Here is a 23,535-nt window from a genome sequence, read left to right as displayed (position 1 = left end):
TTTACCAATAGAAAAATGAGGTTAGAAAAACATTCATCATGTTTTTCTCAGAGATCAAAATTGATTGGACATCTAGTTCAGTTCTAAATTGGGAGCTCAAGATATGCCTAAATTTTTCACATGAAGCAGCAGGACGTTTCTTCTGTGATCAGGTGTGTGTCTCTCTGTGTTTATGTGTTTCTAAGAGCTATTATTCAAGCAATGAGGAATTCTTGAGGTTTGAACCTCAAAAGTTTCTAAAAATATTTATGCAACAAAGTAATTCTAATTGTTTCTTGAGTGTTTGAATAGAATTACTGTAGACAAGGAATGCTTATTCTGAAGGGTACTCTTTCTCATTTTATTCAATGATAGATAATTAAAATAAATTTATTAAAGAATCAGGAGTTATGATGTTGCTGTAAGATGAAGCCTTGTCTCTAAATAAAACTTGAAGAATGAATCTTTACATTTGGGAATAAAAAATTGAATTTCAATTTGAACTCTCACCTTTATGAATTTTGTGCAAGGCAGTTACTCTATGTAATACACAACTTTACTTACAAAATAAAGCATATTATATCTGTTGTTTTCAACTATTGTGTTTAAATCAGAAACAGATTTTATTTTAAAATCTAAACACTACATATATTTATTAAATAGATTTTTTTTCTGAGAGCTCTGTTAGACATTGTAAGGTGTTACTATATAAACAAATATGATTATTTTTGTAAATGATATGTTGGAACAAATTACCACCAAACTAAATAAAACAAGTATAAATAGAAAGTTATGTGTGTTATCATTCAATATCAGTGACAAAATCCTTTTTTCATTAAGTATCTTAATGTAGGTGAATTTAAAAACTCATTATATATTTTTACAGTTTTATAACCAAGATAAATTTTAGAAATTAATTTACCTGACTTTATATAAATTCTCATTTTTATTAATTCCTTTTAAAATTATGCGTGGGGGAAATTTTTCTGTATTCTCACTTTCCAATCAAAATATATCATCTTACTATATGGAAAGAAAACAAAGGAAATGAGTGATTTTATCTTATTTAGGAACCTTTGTAAAATGAAGACTTTGGATTTATTCCTGTGGTAGATGAGAAATCATAATTACATGATGGAGCTGGTCCGTGATCGGTGGTCTCATCGCAACATGGGTATGTACTATTCACATAAATGTGAAGTTGGGCCTGTGTATAATTTCAGTATGCCCAGAATTTGATACAAGCATATAAAGCATAAAAAAGCGATTTATTCTGATTGATTTATGTTCATTTTATATTCATATAACATTATGTTACTGTTATATTTAAATCAAGTCTTTAAAAACTTGAAAGCGTTTTCTCCTTTACTAACTACCTAAAGTAAACTCTCTCACAATTTGATGCAGTCTGAAGTAGTGACAGAATCATAATTTGGATTTAGAAGAATTGAATTGTAATTAAACTTTTATCAGTCTCTAGTTTAAGATCCTTGGTATCCAGAGCATCTGTGTACCTGAGCTTTTATTTTTCTGTGACATAGAGGTATAAAACGTGATATTTATCTTAGTGGGTTTCTGTGCTATTTGAATAAAATCTCATGTATTTGAAAGGGTTTCTTAAACTAAAAGCATTATAAATTACTCAGTGGCTGCATTATTCTAAATAAGCAATACAACATTGGCCACTTCTCAAATTCAATTTCTTCATTCATAACATAACATCTACCTTCTTCATGTATTTAATAATTAAATTATATATGTATGTACAACGTTTTAGTTTAATTTTAGGTATAAAAGTAATTCATATTAGTATTTCAGTTATATAAGGCTTTTACATATTTAATACTTTTTACTGTTTTGAGAAAAGAGCAAAATAATTTTTACTTGTTGGTCAGATACAAGGTTCTTTGTTTTTATCTTCAATTTATAGACTATATTATTTTACTCTTTGTATGTCCTTCACTATGAAGAAAATTAGTCACACTAGCCTTTACTAAGTGTTTACTATGTGATTGACATCATTGATACTAAGTGCATATTATTTTATTTCACTTTTAAAAATAGCCATGCCACATTGTATTGATATCTTTTGTTCCTTTATTTGTCTCTTTCTATTTTATTTTTGTGCCATTCGTGATGTTATCAATTTAGTAAATGTGGCTCTGTAAATTAAACACATGTCTAATTCCCTAAAGCCCTGCCTTTTCACTATACAGTGTCTTTATTTTAATGTTATATATAACTATGTGTTTAAAATTAACTCATGTTAACAGTGCAAAAGATTTTGCTAAGATATTTTGTTATAGGATAAATATAATTTTATTTATACTACACAGTGTAAAAATTATAGTAATGAAATAATATAAAACAAAAGTAACTTGTTATACTTTAAAAGGTAAAGGATAGAAATGGCAAGTTAAAGCTTAAAAATTAATGATCCAACTAGCAGAAAGGTCACAACTCATATTGGCCTGAATTGTTTTTCTCCAGAGATGAATGAATCCCACAATAATAAATTTGATTTCGTAAATCAAGCTACTTCTACACCATGGCAAATGAAAAGACCTACATTAATCACTAACACACATGGAGAAAACTGTAAGTAATATGTTCATTCATCATCTTGAGGTGAAAAATTGAAAACTATGTGATGATCACTGATAAGCAACCAGTTTAATTTTACCAACATGAGAAAAGGAGAAATAACTCTGATGTAATATAATAAAGTGAGAAGGAATTGTTGAGTTTAAGACATTTTCATGCTTTAAAAATGATGAGATTATCATAGTAATGACAATTCAGACTGCAGTTTCTAAGGAATCACTGAACAGCTGGCTGTAAGGAAGAGTAAATAAACAGAAGAGAAAAGATATACAAAATATCCTTCAGTGTTATGCTTTTAAACACTATTACAGCAATGACTGCTATTCACAGAAAGGCTTCTGTGTAGTTAAGAAGATATACTATCTGTTCTTTATCAAGTTATAAAATATGATTGAAAGTGAAGCCTGAAAAAGTTTACACAAAAAGGAAAACAACAGATTGCACTCACCTATAAATTTTGATTATATGTTAAAAAATAAATGAATATCAAATAGCCTCACTTTCATGAGTTAATTATAGACATGAAAATTAATCAGATCTAATAATCAAAGATTGTATATCATATGCTTAATGTTGAAAAGGTTTTGGATGTAAATCAATATGAATTCTTAATTTAAAAGAATTTAATTTTCGAAGCCCCTAAAATATAAATACTGCCTTTAAGATATACGTTCTGAAGCTATCATTATGCTTATTGATAAATGCTAACAGTATTTTCATTTTAGTTAGAAAAAGGCAAGAATTTTTATCATTATTGTTGATTAGTATTGGTTGTTTTGAGGGTGCTAGCCAATGTGGACAACTAAGAAAAGAAAAAAAGCAAATGATCTGAACCTAGAATAAAATGGTGAAATTAATATTGCTAGCAAAAACATATGACTCAAAATATTGAAACCTTCAAAACTTCATCCCCAAAATGACAGACAATATGAATATCTTATAATTGAAAATAAGATGTAAAAATCAACTGTCTACAAAACTACAAATATGAGAAAAATGTAATAAAAGGAAAATGCCATATATATAAGGCCAAAAATCAGAAATAAATGTTTTAATTAAAAATACTAGAAATAAATTTATTACTTTAAAGTTGTACTAATGAACATAAGACATACATACTGGAAAAAGAAACTATTCAAGGATAAAAAACACTTCAAAGATGTAAATTTTTCTCTATATTTGTACATTTAATGGTATTCTATTAAAAGACCAAGATACTATGTTTTAAATATAGCAGGTTCTTGAAAAGCTAATTTTAAAGTTTGTAAGGCATTATAAAGGTATAATAAAGATAGCTAAAATATTTTGGAAATGAGTGTAATATTATATTATGGGCACTGTAAATACTCAAACATATTATAAAAGTAAGGATATTTTACATATAGTTTGAATGGAAAAACAGATTAAAGAATAAGTGCAAACACTTATAAGAATGTACTATATGCTAAAGGTAGGATTTCATATGAGTGACTGATTTATTTGCCAGATAACGTTAGAAAAATTGAGTGATAATTTGGAAAAGAAAGAAAAATTATAAATTTGAGTTTCTACCTCACTTATTACACACACATAAACACACATGCACACACAAATACTAAATAGACCAAAATAAAAAAGGAAATTATATGTTATGATGGAACATAAGTATAATTTATTTTATAAATGCAGACTAGTGAAAGCAGTTTTATTTATATCAAAAAAAGCATAATAGTTTGAGCAAGTCAAGAATTATCCATTTCAGCACCCTCAATGTATCATAAATAAAGTTAGAACAAAAATGATATCTGAGATGAGTATTTGCAAAACATATGGCAAGAAAACTAATAGTCTCAAACTAAAAGTGAGAATAAAACCAATTACTTAGTACAAATAAGAGATGTCTCAAAGAAATAAATAAAAATATGACTTAGCCACAGCAAAAAATAATTAATCTTTTGTTATTTATTTATAACAAGAAAAATAAAGTTAAAATTAAAATAATAATATTGGTTATCAGATTTATACATTTAAAATGTGAATAATATTTAATGATGAGGAAAGTGTAAGCAAGAAGACTTTTTTATATTTGGTAGTATGTAAATTGTATAGTCTTTTTGCTTGAAATTTTCAATCACAAAAATTTGAAAAGCAAATGCTCTTTGACTCTGTATTTACCTTTTGGGGAATTTCTTCCAGAGAAGTACTTAAAAATATGCACTGATGTGTATAAAATATTACTTGTATTATTATATCTACTAAGAAAAACAAAGAAAAAAAGTAAATATACATTGAAAAAGACATTAAAAGTCTGTCAATAATGAAAGTTTGTCCATATAGCAATAAAACAGAATTCAAGCAGCTATTTAGAAAAATTTGACAACTACAAGACATGGTGAAAAAATTCACTAGGATACTTCTTACATAAAAAGTACTAGAGAATATTTTTTATTTTCTTAAATATGTTTTTAAGAGGGGGTTAAGAGGAACTGTTTGTATTTATTATTTTATCTTCATGAACGTTTTTAAAAAATGATAATCACAATTTATTCTAAAGATGAACTGGGAACTGTAGAGAGGAATAGGAGGTAATATTACATTTTTATAGTCTTATTTTAAATCACTTACAAAGTACTTATTTTACCTGTTCTGAGAAAAATAATTGAGAAAAAAGCATTGTTATCACCCCCACATAAAAATCACTCTAATGTTTATATTAAACATAAGGATATCAGGACCCTTTATTCTTTTTCTCATTATTCTCTTATTTCGTTGCAGCATCTCCATTTTTTCTTGCTCGGTCCATTGCTGTAGCTATGGGACTCCGTTTCATTGTAATGGTAATGATCTGCAGTGCCACCATAATCATAAACTGTAAGTGATAACAGAGTAGATCACATTGTTGATCTAACAATTGTAATGCATTAATTCGATTAACATTCAGAAGCATAGAAACATAAACTAACAATAATGAATGTTTCTTTATATTTTCACTATTAGTCTAGAATCTTGTCAACAATTTTTTAAATTTGCTCAGACTATGTTACAGCAACACAAAACCTTCTAATAATTATGATTATTTTAATAGCATCATTCAATCAAGCAGCTCCAACTTCTTTGAATGGTAAGAGAAAGTTTTCTGACATTATTATTATTATTTCATTTTTTAATTGTTGAAACTATTACAAATATCCTCCATTTCCCCCACCCCCCTTGACTCTCCTCTACCAGCCCTCCCCCAAGCATCACTGTCTGTGTCCATGGGCTATGCATATATGTTCTGTGCTTAATCTCCTCCAGTTTCCCCACACCCTTCCCCTTGAAGCACCAACTGCATATATCCATGTATATGGGGGTTGAGTATGTATCAGTGCTGATACCAAGAAAGTGTGTAAAACAGATCTTGTATCACAGAAATGTACACTTGAAATTTATATAATCTTAATAACCAATGAATGTCACCCCAATATGTTTAATAAAAAATAAAGTATATAGGAAAATAATTCTTGTCCACAATTGACTGTAACTTTTAAAAATTTAATTATATATTTTACAATGAGGGAGTCCTTGTAAAAAAGTAGAAAGTACAGTTTTGGCATATCTATTAATCTATAAATATGTAGAGTTAGGTCATTGGGTATGACCATAATGGTTTAATCTTTGGAATTTTAGACCTGGAATAAAAAATAAAAAAAAACTATTTAACCTGTCCAGAAAAAAAATTTACTATCATATTCAGACATGTGCAAAATTAATAATATATTCTTTCTTTCTAGAAAATTACTGTGGCCCATGTCCTAAAAACTGGATATGTTATAGAAACAACTGCTACCAATTTTTTAGTGAGAGAAAAACCTGGTTTCAGAGCCAAGCATCTTGTAGTTTTCAAAATTCCAGCCTCCTGAAGATATACAGCAAAGAGGATCAGGTTAAGTATTGCTTTAATTCATCTTCCTATATTTAGTCCAACATATGGGGAAATTCTCAGGAATATGAACCTGAAATATAATAGAGACACCAGCCTTCGATTATACCAATTCCAAACCCTTCTGCATTAAAAATAACAAAGCATTAACATTTTAAGTATTATGTATGTGTTGTTTAAGTTAGAATTATGCCAGACAACAGAATGCATTTTCCCCAAGTGTTGGGAAAATGATTAAGTTATTATGGTTTTGTCTTTACTAAAATTCTGAGTACTGACTTTGTGATTTCAAACAGGATTTCTTTAACTTGGTGAAGTCCTATCATTGGATGGGACTGGTTCAAAATCCAACAAATGGATCCTGGCAGTGGGAAGATGGCTCCATTCTCTCTCACAATCAGTAAGTCCATTCCAAGGGGTCTCTCCTTGTAGATTTGTCTCTAAAGTATTCCTGTGATCACTTTATCACATTTTCCTTCACACAGTGTCAGGACATTCCCATATGCTAATAGAGTCAGCCAAAAACTCCTAGGCACTAGATTTAGTACATTGTGGAGAACAGCTAACACCCATAATAATGAGTTACATTAATTGTTTGCTATGTACTGTGCAAGATATGCCTAATACCATGCTCATGTTGCCGATGAGGAGTCTAAGATAAAGAGGTTAAGTATCACATATATTCTTTAATGTTGGTATTACCAGAGTTGTTGAGACATAATCGACATTCACTAAAGTGCACATATTTAAAGTGTGCAGTTGTGATAAATTTTGATGAATGTATACAGCCACAAAACCATTAATACCATCAGGATAATTAACATATTTATCACCTGCAAAATGTTCTCTTTGCACCTTTATAATCCCTCCTTCATGTCCCTCCTACTACCACTTTTTATCTCCAGGCAACTAATCTACTTTCTGTCACTATAGATTAGTTTGTAATTACAGAATAACATAAAGGAGTTCTGAGTTGTGTACTGTTTTTATGTCTGGCTTTGTTACTCAGTATATTATTTTGAGATTAGCCACCTCATAGCATGTATAAAGAGCTTACTTCTTTTTATGCCTGAGAGCTTTTTCATTTATAGGTGTTGCTCAGTTATGTTTCTCCTTTCATATATTGATGGATATTAGGTAGTTTTCAGTTTTGATTATTAAAAATAAAGCTACTGCAGAGGTCTTCTGGTCAAGATGGTGGCATAGGTAAACACAGTACTCATATCCTCCAACCACCATATCAACATTACAATGAAACTACAAAATAACCATCATTCAGAACCACCTGAAATTTGTCTGATTGGAAGTCCTACAACTAGGGATTTAAAGAAGAAGCTATATTTTGGCTGATAGGAAGGGCAGAACACAGAATGGGCTGATATCACACCTATGAGTATCAGATAAAAATTGGGAGGGATATTTCAGTTGTGGAGGTTCCCCCCGGAGGAGCATGGGGTCCCAGCCCCACACCTGTCCCCTCTGGCTCAAGTTTCCAGTGCCAGGAAGAGAATTCCCTAAAACTTCTAGCTGTAAAAACCAGTGGAGTTTGTGGCTGAGTGAGACAGAGGGTCGCGGAATTCCCAGGCTTTCCTCTTAAAGGGTCTATGCACGAGCTTACTCTGACTCACTCCCTCTGAGTTCCAGAGCTAGGGCAGTAGCTTGAAAGGCACCAGAGACATACAGGGAAGAACTAGGGTCTGGCGCTGGGAGAGCTTGGGGGAGGGGGCAGCTTCCTCTCAGACAGAAGTGCTGGCAGAGGCTTTTGTTTCCATGTTGAGCCCTTGATAGAGCCAGCAGCCAGGTACCATATCTGAGTCTCCATCAACCTGGCTCACACTGTTTGCCCAGCCCCTAGTGAGTCTGTGAGACTCCTCCCCAACAAATTTGTGAACCCACCAAAGCTGGTTCCAGTGGCTTTTCCATATGCATGGCCTGTCTTGGCTCATGCTTCAGACTTTCCTAAAATTTCTCAGTGACTTTCCAAAAATCTGTGAAACAAGCAACATCTGGCCTCAGCATAACCTGTAACTCTTGCTAAGTGGTTCCAGGCCCAGCATCAGTGGCAGCTGGCCTTGGTTCACAGCATGGAGTTTCCTGGTCACCTCTAAGCCCAGCTCATGTAGCAGCCATCTGCAGATTGTTCTGTGGCTTGTGTAGGTGGTCCCAGGCAGCGCACAGGTGGTGGCTGACCTCACACCTTTGGAAGACCCCAGAGCCAGTGCACACATGGACAGGTTCAGATCACATGGGATTATAACTCTACCACCATGAGCCTCACACTCAAGGGAAAACTTGATGAGCACAAAGTCCCACTGAAACAAGTCTGCTCTGTATGGTTGACTCCAGCACAACAGCTCCTCTGCTGTAGTCACAGTCAGTCCTCCCAGCTGACATACCTGGGGGTCAGTCCCTCCCAGTGAAGCCAATAGCAATCAAGGCTCAGCTACAACAGGATAGTGCACACAGCCCACAAATGGGTGCACCTGCAGCACCCAGGTTGGGTGACTGGAGAGGCTGCACTTCTAAGCTCTACAGGACACCTGCTACATAATGCCACTCTACCAAGTGCAGGACACATAGCAGCTCTAACCTAATACATAAAAACAAACATAGGGAAGCAGCCAAAATGCAGAGACAAAGAAACAAGTCTGCCAAAAAAGAGCAGTAGAAAAATCCCCCAAAAGAAAACTAAATAGAGTGGAGGCAAGCAAACTACCAAATACAGAGTTCAAAACAATGATTATAAGAATGCTCAAGTAATTTAGTGAGAACTTCAGCAGCAAGAAAAAGCTCATAGAAACCATAAACAAGAACCAATCAGAAATAAAGGACACACTAACTGAAATAAAGGATAAGTTACAAGGGAATCAACAGTACTGTAGATGAGGCTGAGAATCAAATTAGTGATTTGGAACATAACGAAGCAAAAAACACTTAATCAGGACAGCAAAAAGAAAAAAGAATAAAAAACAATAAAGACTGTATAAGTAACCTCTTGGGCAACTTCAAGTGCACCAACATTCACATCATGGGGGTGCCAGATAAAGAAAAGAGAGAGCAAAAATTGAAAACATATTTGAAAAAATAATGACAGAAAACTTCCCTCACCTGGTGAAGAAACCAGACATACAAGTTCAGGAACCATAGACAGTCTCAAACAAGATGAACCCAAAGAAGCCCACAGCAAGACACATCATAATTAAAATAACAAATATTAAAGACAAAGAGAAAATCTTAAAAGCAAGAAGAGAAGAGGAGTTAGTTACCTACAAGAAAATTCCCATAAGACTGTCAGCTGGTTTCTCAACAGAAATTTTGCAGACCAGAAGGGATTGGCAAGAAATATTCAAAGTGATAAAAGCAAGTACCTATAACCAAGATTACCCAGCAAAGCTATCATTTAAAATCAAAGAACAGATAAAGTGACTTCCAAAGAAGAAAAAGCTAAAGGAGTTCATTACCACTATGCCAATATTACATGAAATGATAAAGGGTCCTCTTTAAAAATTATTTTAAAAATATGAACAATAAAATGACAATAAATACATATCTATCAACAGTTGAATCTAAAAAACAAAGTAAACAAAAAAGCAGAAGAAATAGGCTTGTAGGTACAGAGAACATTTTAAGGGTTCCCAGATGAAGGAGGGGGTAAGAATTATGGATGAAAAAGGTGAAGGGATTAAGAAATACAAATTCGTTGCTATAGAATAGTCATGGGGATGTGAAGTACAGCATAGGTCATATAGTCAATAATATTCTAATAACTGTTTATGGTGTCAGATGGGTATGAGACTTATCTGTATTCACTTAGTAAGTTCCATAAGTAATCACTGGGTGTACAGCTGAAACTAATATAATAGTGTATATCAACTGTAATTGAAAAATAAAAGTGATTTAAAAAGAAAAAATGCTACTTGCTGTGAATATATGTGTGCAAGCTTTAAATGAGCATAGGCTCTCCTTTTTCTTACATAAATACCAAGGAGTGGAATAGCTGCATCATATAATAAGTATATGTTTAACTTTTTAAGCATCTGTGAAACTATTATCCAAAGGGTTTGTGCAATTTTGCAATCCCACTGGCAGTGTGTGAGACTACCAGTTGCTCAGCATCTTGGTCAGTACATTTTACGATCAATCTCTTAAATGTTAGCCATTCTGTTGCGTGTAGTAGTATCTCAGTGTGGTTTGAATTTGCATATTCTTAATGACTAATGATCTAAGCGTCTTTTCTGTGCTAATTTACCATTCATTTTTCAGTTTTCTATTTCATTGATTTTTGCTCTGTTCTTTATCTACCATCTGTCTCTAGTTTCTTATGGTAAAGACTAATATATTAATATGAAACCTTCCTTTTTTCCAATTGAAACATTCATGCTATTAATATGTAAGATGATTTAGCACATCCCCACATATTGTGAGATACTTATTTTCATTCAGTTCAAAATAGTTTCTAAATTCCTTTTTGCATTGTTCTTTGATCCATGAAATTTTCAGAATTTTTAGTTTTCAACATTTGGAAATTTCTCAGAGACCTTTATGGTATTAATGTCTAATTCCACTTGATCAAAAGCATACTTTGTGTAAAGCTAATTACATTGAATAAGATTGGTTCTATGGTCCAGACTAGAGTTTCTCTTCTGAGATGCTATATATGCCCCTGTATACCTTAGGATTGATCTGGGATGACCTCATTTATGCATGGCTTGAGAATTTGTTTTGAAAAAAAAAATAGAATTTGTTCTCTAAGAATACAAACAAGATTTTGTATCATGTTATCTCGTTTTTTCCACTCTGCAAGTGCAAAAGTTTATTTTTTAAAAGCTAATCAACTAGCATGCTAAATTTCTGTTCATGCATGTAATAAATATTGGTTGAGTGCTACTTAATTTTCAGAAACTATGCAGAGACAATGACAGAGGTGAATAGAACAAAGCTCCTTCAAGAGCTTCACACTTCAGTTTGAAATACAATTATGAACAATTAAGTAAAATACCATGTAATCAGTACTCTAGCAGAAAAGTGATGAGTGGTATGGGAAAACAAACACAGAAGTTGAATAAATGCATAAAAACAATGATATTAGAAAAAATGAGGTTCTGATGTGCATAGATAAAACAACTAAGAGCTGTTACAAAAATATTTTTATTTTTCCTCATTATAGTGGCTAGCTGTTTCTGTATAGACAGAATCAGTCCCATATATATATGTATATATATATATATATATATGTCAGATCATAGTCACTTTTTAGTGTAATTTCATATTGTAGTAGCATCATCAATTTTTCCTCAGCCTTATCTTTCCTGCATGTCCCTGACAAAAACCAAATCATTATTTATTACATTAATCATGTAAGTATAAAATACTCAAGATCCCATAGTAAAATGGATATACACATATAACTAACTCTACATGAATTGGCTAAACATATACACATACATGTATGTGTGTATATATGAGAGGATTTTATAATTAAAAAATATTTCTTACCAAGTAAAATTGCATATATCTGAAGGATATTGTATATTTTTCACAAAACATTGAATTTATTTCTAACTTAATATTTGCTTTAAAGACATTCTAAAAGCTTTTATTTCACTTGGGTGCACATATAAAAAGATCCCAGGCTTTCTAAATTGATTTATTTCCAATGTGTAAGAATAGTAACACAAGATTTGTAATAAAACACATTTTCACTTTTATTATTGGAATTAACCATATTTTGCTAATCTGTAAATTAACAAAGACCAGGCATAGTCCTAAATCTCTTTACATAATATTATTTCATTACCTATATTTAAATAAATATTATGCCATTTTTGTTCTTCTGCATTAATGAGGTCATAAATGTAATTTGTCCTTTTCTCTATTATAGACTAACATTGATTGAAATGGAGAATGGAACCTGTGCAGTTTATGGCTCAAATTTTAAAGGTTACACAGAAAACTGTTCGACTCCATACACATACATCTGCATGCAGAAAACTGTATAAATAGCTTATTGCTTATAAAATATAAAGGATTCAAAACTAAAAGAATCATTCTCTGTATTCACCATGAAGAAAACATCCAGAAGAAAATTCTACCAATATTTATTATTTTTTTCATCTGACGTGCCACAAACCACGATCAGCAGCAAACAAAGGTTAACAATTAAAGATTTTGTCTTTTGTAACATGTTTTGTATAATTTTAAAAGTATTGAGTTATGAACAAATTACTTTCAAGTTTAATAAACTGTTGATAATACCTATGGTTGAACTAAATTTTAAACTATACTTTTATTAAATATTCACAAATATTAAACTAATAAGACTTTTCAAACTTTTCAAACACAATACATTTAAAAATTAAATATAGCTTATGAGGATTTGTTACTTTGGCTATTTTTGAAATTTTTCTAAAGTTGAAAAATCAATAAAAACACCCTTAACTTTTCAAAAGGCCACCACTAATTTTATAGAGCAAGTGAGAAATTTGGCAAAAATTTGAATTCTTTATAATAAGAATATGGCACTGACTGCTACAAATAAGGAAATACAGAATTAAGTTTAGGGAGGCTTTATAAGACTTCTGGAGTAGGGAGCCATCTGAGTCAAAACCTGTAGAATGAGTACAAATCTGGGCAAATCATTAGGGTAACAGAATCCTTGGCAATTGGAATAATCCTTCCATATGTGCAGCAGTTTCAAGAGTCCTCCGTGACCACTTTAAAGTCATGAAGAGTCTTTAAATTCTCTTGATCTTTACAAACATTTCCAAGCTGTTGTTTTCCAGACTTGCTAAGACGCTCATTCTCTGAGGGTCACGTTTACTCTCTGCCCTCTGTGGGTCATATGTCATGATAATGAAACAGAGAAAAGACTCCAGAAAAATACCAAAAGCTTGTGTTCAGTATGAAGCTTCATGTCATGCCTTAATTTTATTTAAAGTTTGGGGAGGCGCCCATGGGGGTGGCGGGGCGGCTCTAGGAGCGGGGGCCTAGCAAGCACCCTGGGTAGCGACCCTGGCTTGTCGGTGGCCAGCATGGTCCTACGCTGTTCCAGAAGCTCCTCAGCTATAGGAATGGGTCTGGCACGCCCCGTAGGGACGCGCGGGGCCCACCTTGAGTGCTCAGGTTTCTTGGAAGCTAAAATTGGAGGCGTGCAGTTACGGGAGGCCACAGCCTCAACGTTATCAAAGGAAAAAATGGGAAACCTAAGAGATTATGGTTACTACTGACCAGACTGAAGCAGGACCGAATCAAATGAAGTGTGGCTGTAGTAGTGAGCATAGAATCATTCCCCTAGAACTGTTACTAAAAGGGGTCTTTAAAAATTGAAAATGATAGCAAAATATTTTGTGATATGACAGGCTTTGTTCATTTTTGGTTCCTATACCTGATGCTGGTAGAAAAACTTTAAAATCTTCATACTTGATATGGTTATAAATATGAATTCAAGGTAAAAATTTAGTTGCCAGACAGCGTTTGAAGAAGAGATTATGTTTTTCAGAACAGCCTTCGTACTTGTTGCGGTGTGGAAACTTGTGTACGTAGCTAGGCTTAATGTCACATACACTCATACCTGCTAGGATAGTGGAGAACCCAGCTGTGCAAGTGGTAGTAGGAAAAAATGAGAATCTGTTAAAATTTGCCACAGGTGAAAACGTGAAATGACTACTACACTGGTTCAAAAAGTTTTGATGTTAAAATTATTCCCCCACTCTTGCTAACGCAGGTCACATTAGTAAAATATTCAGTAAGACCTGTGAAACTAAACAAGTAAATGGAAAGAAATTTAACTGATGTCACAGGAAGAAAAATCTCATTTGCGATTCTCTTTGAAAAATGCTCAAAAACAGTTTTCTAGGTTTTGGTCTTTTCCACTGGGAAATAAATGTCTTGTCATCCTTATCTAGTGGCTTTCTTTAAACATTTTTTTGGTGTTTTCCTGTTGAAAAATGCAAGTGTAGTCTATATCGTACTGCACTGAGCCATGTAGTAGATCAGGGGTCAGTAGAAAGCAGGTTCAAACAGGGTCTTGAAAAGGTGACCATCGTGTAGGCTCTGTTTCTGGACAAGGATTTACTTGGGGATACTCAAGTTTTCAACGGTCTCAAGTCATGTGAAAAAACACTTTCGTGTCTATTTTTTAGCAATGTGAAGTCTACTATGTGGCTGTGTAATACCACTTCAGAGTCGCCCAAGCACTTTCTCAGTAGTTATCTCGTGGTATTTCACAGCAACCTTGTGAGACAGGACAAGCAGCAGTAGAGATAACTACATGACACTTTTCTATTAAAGATAAGAATCATGCGTAATCCTAATAACTGCAGTAGGATAAAGAAATGGTTTAAAATGTGTATCAGTGTACATGTGAAGAAATGAAAACTGGTTAATGTCACACAGCTAGTAAACCTGCAGATCTAATTAACCCACAACTTTTTTTAAAAAAACAACTTCATTGAGCTATAATTTACATACAATAAAACCGAACCATTTCAAGTGCATTATCTCTTTTGTTCTATGTATATAGTTAAGTGCCCACCACTCCAATGAAGTTTTGGAACACTTGCCTCTTTGCAGTCAGTCCTTAACCCCTTCTCCTCTAGGGCGGTCTCTGATCTGCTTTTTGTCTAATGATGAAAGTTTTGACTCTTAGAATTTCATATAAATGTAATCACATTGGTAATAGTTTCTTGTATCTGGCCTATTTTAACTCAGAGTGGTGATTTTGAGATTCACGTTGTTGCATTTATTAGTAGCTCCTCATATTTTTTTGCCGAGTAATATTCCTTTGCATGGGTATGCCTTAATTTGTTTATTCACCAGTTCGTAGACATTTGTGCACAAGTCTTTATGTAGACGTATGGGTGGATATCAAGCAGTGAGATGGTTGGGTTATATGCTTAACTTAAAGAAAAAATTGCCAAACTTTCCCAAAGATGTATCATTTTGTATTTTCACAGTAATATATGAAGATTACAGTTGCTCCCACTCCTCTCCAATACCTGATATTAGTCTATTTGGCAATTAAATTGTTTTGTATTGTAAAAAAAATCAAAAAATAAGATTTTGAAGTATTTGATGGACTCAGTCATTAGAAGTTTTTTGGGGTATTGCTTCAATATTATTAGTTGTAATCAATCTGTTCAGATTTTCTATTTCTTCTTGATTCAGTTTTGAGAGATTGTATGTTTACAGGAATTTATCAATTTCTTCCATCAATTAAATTTAAATATCATTAGAGACTTATTAAATCTTTCACCTTTTATGTTTTCTTATTTTTTCTTTTCATCTTTCTTCATATCATGTCATTAACTACTTGTCATATATTTGAGTCCTGCTTATTTAGTATGTTTAATTTTAATTGGTGGTATATTTACTACAAAATTTTATATGGGATTTAACAATTTAAAGATACATATTTTTAAGTAAATAAATATTGTTCTTAAATAAAGTAAAAAATTATCCTGGAAAAGTTTCAGTGTTTCCTCTTTTTTATTCTTTAATTAACTCTATTAGGGCGACATTGGTTAATAAAATTACATCAGTTTCAAGTGTACAGTTTTATAATACGTTATCTATACATTGTATTGTAAGCCTAACACTCAAAGTCAAATCTTTCCCTGTCACATACTGACCCCTTTTACCCTTTACTACCCTGAACCCCTTCCTTCTGGTAACTACTATACTATTGTCTACATCTATGGCTTTTTTTTTTCTTGTTTGTTCACATGTTGCTTTCAGTTTTATAGCCCACAAATGAATGATTCGATATCCGTCGTCGTCGGCAGCCGTCCGTCTCGAGAGACGATGGTGTAGCTTCTTAAGAGTCTATCTGCACTGCCGAGAATGGCTGTGCAGTCCGACTCGGGAGTGACACGGTATCTGTCTCCTCCCGTGTTGAATCGACATCTTGCGATGACGCTGGAGTGTCCTCTCCAGTGAAGCTGAAGCTACAGAGCCTGGGCAGGGTGATATGGAGGGTCTGCTGTTGCCCATGCAGCAGACCCCCCCTCTCTTCGCAGCTGAAGGGTCCAAGGGAAAGACGAGTCAATACAGCTTGGCTTCAGGTGCGCCGCAGGAGTTGCCGGTGTTGACTACAGCGTCAAACCGCCTTAGGGACTCCGGCTCCGGATTTTCTGTCGGGGTTTACTCCCTTAGCCTTTCCCCTGAAGAGGTATGCCGCAAGGCAGCGGAGGTTTTTTGGAGTCAGAGTTTTCCTTCTCTGATGTGCCCTGACTGGAAGATCGAACCAGCGACATCCATATGCTGTCTTATTACATATGAAATAACCAAGTTCTTTGCAATTGCCATGAAGTAATTGACCATCTCATGTATATTTGCAATGATTAGAGGCAGTGTCAGTTTTTTTAAATTGGAGCCTAAATGCGAAAAGAATTTCCATTTTAAATTAAATTTATTTTATATATCAATTCTATTGCAAAAAGTTACTATGCATTTATTAAAATAAAAAGAAACATGCATTTCTTTGGCAGATTTATTAATAAATAAATAAATAATATTTGTTCTATTCAACTGTTAAAGAAGGAAATGAGCAGAGTAAGGAACTCCAAAACACTGCTTCACTAAAGCAATAACAAAGCTGACAAAAAATGTCCAGCTCAACTTTTTAAGAAATCTGGAATCTAATGAAAAAGCTTACAACAACAGGGGCTTATTTAATAAAGAAAAAAAGCTCCTAAGTTTTGGTAAGAGAGTATTTGGTTCATTCAAAAGTAAATGAAAGAAACATGCTAAAAATGATTTTAGTCTTGATTATTATCCATGTGTGCTTGACAAAATGAAACCTTTTAAATTTATCTTAATAATGCTCTAGGATGAACTGAATACCTTTTATATGTTAGCATTTTAATAAGAAAATTGGTGCTATGTTTATTATCAGAACATTTTTCAAAATTTGTGTCCCAACTCCTTTCAACTCTTAAAAATTGAGAGAGGACCCCAACATTTTTTCTTATTTGAGATATATTTATCAAAATTTGTCATATCAAAAATCAGTTGATATGTTTAAAAAGATTCACTTATTTATATGTAACAATAATAAAAATACATATACATTCTGTGTTAATATAAGAATATTTATATTTTCTAAAACAGAAAATAGTGCTGACATTGACCCTGTTTTACATCTTGGCAAATCTTTAATTGTCTACCATGATAGAAAAAACTGAATTTTTATGTCTGCTTCAGTGTTTAATCTGTTTTGATATATGTCATAAAGCTTTAGGAATACTTTACCATTCACTCATAAAAAAAGAGACTTAAAAGAGAAAATCACATTTCTATGTTACTTTAAAGATAATTTTGATTTTACAGTCATCTCAAAAGTGTCTTTGTACATTATGTAATAAATTATTATGGTTCAGAGAAATAAAAATTAAGTTTATACTTAGCAAATTTGCTGATTTATACTAGGATATAAATCATTATATCACTAAACATTATTGTTATTCGTGTCTGAGGGTCAAATATTTGAAGAGTTCTGAGTTGGAGTAATCAGCATCAGATTTAATAGGAGACCTAACATCATAGAATCTAATATCTAATCATATACACACAGGATAATTAATTAATATTGCTATTCTGGGTGTTTTAAAAGCTGAGCCATCTAGCCAAGCCCATTTCAGTTGGGTGCTGTTGTAATATAAACTGATCCAAAGCTTTTCAAGATGCATCGAACATAGCATCTTTGAAAATTTTTTTTTTACCAAACCCTGGGTAGAATGAGAACAGAAATAAATAAATAAATAAATCCAATACTTTTGTTTGGTCATCTATGTATATAAAAATTAAAACTTTTATTTACTTCATTAAACAATTTATTTTATCTGGAGCTATAATACTATAATAAAAAATGCTTGTTAATTTTTGGCAACTCAACTAATAATCAATAATTTTTTTATTTATCAAACAACCAGTATGGAGCCCTCAAGATACTCTGAACATTGTGCTGCATATTGAGTTTTGAAAGGCAGTAAATAGACTTACTATCTAAGAATCTAAGAAAGATGCAAATCCGTTGAGTAAGCAATTGCTACAGAAAGGAAAGTACAGGATAAAATGACAGTATTTGTCAGGAACTCTCACAGGACGAGGTCATCAAAATAACTTTTTTCATACTACAGTATTCCCTCACTTATTGCGGGTATTACATTGTAGACCATTACTCCGCCCCCCCCCCCCCCCGCGATAGGTGAAAATCCGCGAAGTAGGAACCTTACATTTATTTTAGTATTCACATATATTTTAATCCTTCCCACACACTTATAAACCATTCCCAGTCCCTTATTAACTTTTCCCACACTTTTATAAACACTACTTATGTTCTTAAACATATTCTACACTCTTAAACCTACATAACTTTTAACAACATATGTACACATTACTGCAAAATCCTGCGATATAGCGAAAAATTCGTGATAAATAATTAAATATAATATTTTAAAAATCCCACGATACAGTGAGGCTGCGATAAGTGAACCATGATATATAGAGGGACTACTGTATAGTGATTTTAGGATAAACCAGAAAAGTAAATAGGCACTTATTAGGGTAAGGCAGAAACATGTTGGGAAGAAGGCAGTAAAATTGTGAGAAGATTGAATTACACTTTAAGAAGTACATAAGGGGAGTATGTTAACACAAGCAGGTGAGAAAATGAAAGTGATAAAAAGTGATTGGTAACTAAGGAGGCTGCAGAGAATTAGAAATGAATAAAACTTGCACAAATTATGGCTTAGAGACTTTCTACCAGGTCTTGAGGAGAAGTTTCAAGAAAGAGAATAGCAAACTATGCTGTGTATTATATCAGTTTCCCTGTGCTGAAACAGTAATCTCAGAAGAGAGAAAGACTAGAACCCAAGATTTATCTCCCAAAGAAACTTAGTAAAAATTTTAAAACCTATATTGTTTTTACCATCTCTATGTCAGTATTTAACTTAAGAAAATTTAAACCTGAAGTAGAGCAATTATGTTTATAATCTGTTAAGGACTCTTATGTCTAGAAACAAAAGAGCAGTTTTCCCTGTGTTGGTACCAGCTTTCTCCACAAGGCTGACAGCACAGAGGTTAGATAATCACAGGCTTTACAAAAGCTTCCCCTTGATACTTCCAGTACCCACCTGGCACCATAGCTAGTTATTACTATATTATTGACTATATTCCCTATACTGTACTTTACATCCCCATAACTATTTTGTAACTATCAATCTGTATTTCTCAACCCCTTAACATTTTTTCCCCAGTTCCCCAACTCCCTCCCTCTGGCAATCATCAGTCTGTTCTTTATATTTATGAGTCTGTTTCTGTTTTGTTTTTGTTTTATATAATCAAACTCCAATACATAGCTATAGGTCTTATCTGGCTGCGTGATTTTGCGCATCTTTAATGATTATGTAAAGCTGTTCTGGAGTTAATGGTCTTGACATTAATTTTAATATCAAATGAAAGAATAAAATACTTATACTCATTTTAAAATAAAGTAGTTATGTGCAATAATTTTATAAAATTTGAAAATTTGAGAAATGATTAAAAACAAATTAAAATCCAATCACTAATTATTTTACTTAGAAGCACATCGCCATCATTTTGCTTTCTTACCTTAACTGTGTCATTACATTTTTAATAAATGTTTTAAAACTGACTGCATAATATTCACTCTCATGTATATGTCACAATGTTTTTACTATTCTTTCAATTATTGAGGTAATTTATATCTTTTCTATAACAAAAAATATTTCAATATTGTTTGTCACCAAATTGTTACTATCAAGTTTAAAATTTTACAGGCAAACATGGTTGATAGTAGTTTCAATTTACATTTTCTTCATCTACTTGAATTTAAACTCTTTAATAAACAAATTAACTATTTTTATTTCTTCTGTGAATAATCTACTGATATATTTTTACCCACTGGGAGTTTAAATGCTGTAAATATTTATTTTAATGCACCTGTCATATATGCAATATATTAACTCCTTAACTGACCTACTTGTATTTATTCCATTTCTTGGTTTTCTTTTTAAAATTTTGTTATAGAAATTTTAAATATTTCTAAGACTTGTCCATGAAAAAGTTTATTCTTATGAGAACAATGGAAAAACCAATACCTCAGTTTAAATTCAAACTATCCTATTTTAAAACTTCACTTTTTATTTTAAAATATATAAATGACCATTGTAGAAAATTTGGAAAATATGAAAATGTATAAAATAAAATTAAATAGTAACCTCACAACCTAGAAGCCACCACTTCTAAAATTTTGGAATTTACTTAAAACAGTCAAGTTTATCAGTATTTTGTTATTTATCTTATCGGGCTACATTTATAACATCTTTTTTTCATTGTCCATGACATTACTTAGTCCTCACATTTAATCTAAACACTTCCATTTATTTTAAAGGCCATTTTACACCTCTCTCTGATGATCCAAACAAGACAAGAAAGTGAACAAACAAGATGGAGTCAGAGTAGGTAGCAGTGTTGTCTGCTTGCTCCCATTGCGGAAGGACTTGGAGTACAAACACGGAGTGGAGTGAGTGAGTGCGGATTTCAGATAGGGCGAACAGGGATGGGAGTGGGGGAACAGCATGAAAGAGGGCTGAAAGCTCAGCCCGTGCTCTCCAAGCAGAGTTGCTGGGCTTCCCACTCTGGTACCTCTGCCGCACTGCACCCAAAAGTGGCAGCTGCCAACCAGCTCATTAGCTGGGATCTGTTTAGAAACTTTCACCTGCTATAGGCGACCTGGCGAGCGAAGTCCAGGAGGGAGTCAGCAAGAAGGTTTGGTTCAGACAGGTGGAAGCATGGGAAGATAGTGAACAGCTCAGACTGCGAGAAACTGTATGAACTGAGTCTAAATGGGGACTCCTTGGGCTGGCAACCTTGCTCCCCAAGCACTCGCATCAAATTCCACCAAAGAAGAAGAAGAAGAAAAAAAAAGCAGAACTGAGCCGGGGACAGGGGCCCATATGGAAAAGCTGCGGCAAAAATGCAGACTCGGTAGGGACCCCAGGCAGGCAAGCAGTATGCACAGGAGCACAATAAGGCACTGACTGCCAGCCAGGGTCGCAGGCTGGTGCTGCAGCTTGGAGGCAACACAGAGACTTTTTTAGAGGAGGAGCGGAGACAGGACCTGAGGCTGGGCAGGGACTAGGGGCTTGTGCACTGGCTTGCCAGCAGAGCAGCATTGCTAGACAAGCCTGAGGGGTGCTGGAGGGTGCCACAGGTTCAGTGGGGAGAACTCCAACTCAATATGGCTCACAGCAGGGAGCTGTGGTAGGCCCATGAGTGAGAGAATAGCAGCCTCAGAATACAGCTAGATCTCCTCACAGACAGACAGCCAGAAAAGAAGATTTGAAACCCATGGAATTTTTACCAGGAGTGAATCCAGAAAAAGAAGACAGTGCCCAAAGGTTGTACTGGGATAAAGCTCTTTCTTTAATCTGTTACCTAACTTCTCTCCCTCTTATTCTTCTTTAATTTTTTAAAAATTTCTTTAAAAATTAAAAAAAAATTTGTCGATTTTGTTTATCCTCCCTCTTGCACTAAATATATAGCATATAACTATTATATAAACCTAATACTATACACTTCCATTTTCTCACGTCACTCTGCATTCTTCCCGCCTTTTTTTAAACATACAATGTAAATATTACTTACTGTCTCACATAGCCTTGACCTTACTTGCTACTACTATTATTCTACCATCTTTCCTCTCAAAAATCATCTGTCAGTTAAAACAACTCATCAGTTCTTCATAGAGTATAATAGTCTTAACCTCTTTACATCTATATTAATACTAGCTCATTTACTGCTGATAGTGTGGTTGTGGGTGGGGAATATTTTTGAGGGTGTGGGTTTCTTGCCTGCGTTGTGTGTTAACGTTTTAACAGCATCTCCACAAAAGAACTCAAGACAAGTTGGGCAGAGTGACTCTCAATCAACTAGCCAGAAGGAAGGATCCACCAAAAGAGTAACTGAAATATAACCAGACAGCTTAAACAAATGAAGGAGCTGGTTCTTTGAAAAGGAAACAAAATCAACAAGCCTTTAGCCAGGTTCATCAAGAAAAAAAGAGAGAAGACCCAAATAAACAAAATCAGAAATGAAAGAGGAGAAGTCATGACCGATATCACAGAAATACCAAAGATTCTAAGAAGTTACTACAAACAACTGTACGACAAGAAACTTGACAACCTAGATGAAATGGACAAATTTCTAGAAACATATAATCTTCCAAAACTGAATCAAGAAGAAGTAGAAAACCTCAACAGACTGATAACAAAAGAGTGAAATTGAAATAGTAATCAAAAATCTCCCAGCACACAAAAGCCTTGGACCGGATGGTTTCACAGGCGAATTTTACAAAACATTTAGGGAAGAACTAACTCCTACCCTTCTCAAACTATTCCAAAAAATCCAAAAAGAGGGAAGACTCCCAAACTCTTTTTATAAAGCCAGTATTACCCTAATTTCGAAACCAGATCAAAACACAACAAAGAAAGAAAGCTACAGGCCAATATCGCTGATGAACATAGATGCTAAAATCCTCAACAAAATATTGGCAAACCAGATCAAGCAACACATTAAAAAGATCATACACCACGATTAAGTGGGATTCATCCCAGGGATGCAAGCATGGTTTAATATTCACAAATCAATAAATATAATACACCACCTAAACAAAATGAAAGACAAAAATCACATGATCATATCAATAGATGCAGAAAAAGCACTTGATAAAATACAACACCCATTTATGATGAAAACACTCAGCAAAATTGGAATAGAGGGAGCATACCTCAACATAATTAAGGGTATATACAAGAAACCTGAAGCCAACATCATACTCAAAGGACAAAAACTGAAAGCATTCCCCCTGAGATCAGGAACAAGACAAGAATATCCACTCTCTCCATTCCTATGCAACATAGTGTTGGAAGTCCTAGCCACAGCAATCAGACAAGAAAAAGAAATAAAAGGCATCCAAATTGGAAAAGAGGAAGTAAAACTGTCGTTATTTGCAGATGACATAATAGTGT

At 33.4% G+C, this 23,535-nt stretch overlaps 1 protein-coding gene across 1 annotated transcript; it reads left to right on the top strand.

Annotated features, from left to right (window-relative positions):
- Positions 1-68: 68 nt before the first annotated feature.
- KLRK1 (killer cell lectin like receptor K1) lies at positions 69-12,738 on the top strand. The gene is made up of 8 exons (XM_090275431.1): positions 69-152; positions 1,050-1,153; positions 2,470-2,577; positions 5,338-5,433; positions 5,648-5,683; positions 6,336-6,487; positions 6,781-6,884; positions 12,366-12,738. Exons 2-8 carry the CDS (start codon positions 1,093-1,095, stop codon positions 12,481-12,483), a joined length of 675 nt encoding a protein of 224 aa, XP_090131557.1. The 5' UTR covers positions 69-152; positions 1,050-1,092; the 3' UTR covers positions 12,484-12,738.
- The last annotated feature ends 10,797 nt before the right edge of the window (positions 12,739-23,535 follow it).

Source organism: Furipterus horrens, unplaced genomic scaffold (assembly GCF_987537825.1).
Source record: "Furipterus horrens unplaced genomic scaffold, mFurHor1.1.pri manual_scaffold_4, whole genome shotgun sequence".
In the NCBI taxonomy this organism is placed as follows: Eukaryota; Metazoa; Chordata; class Mammalia; order Chiroptera; family Furipteridae; genus Furipterus; species Furipterus horrens.
This window is presented reverse-complemented; position numbering and strand designations above follow the sequence as displayed.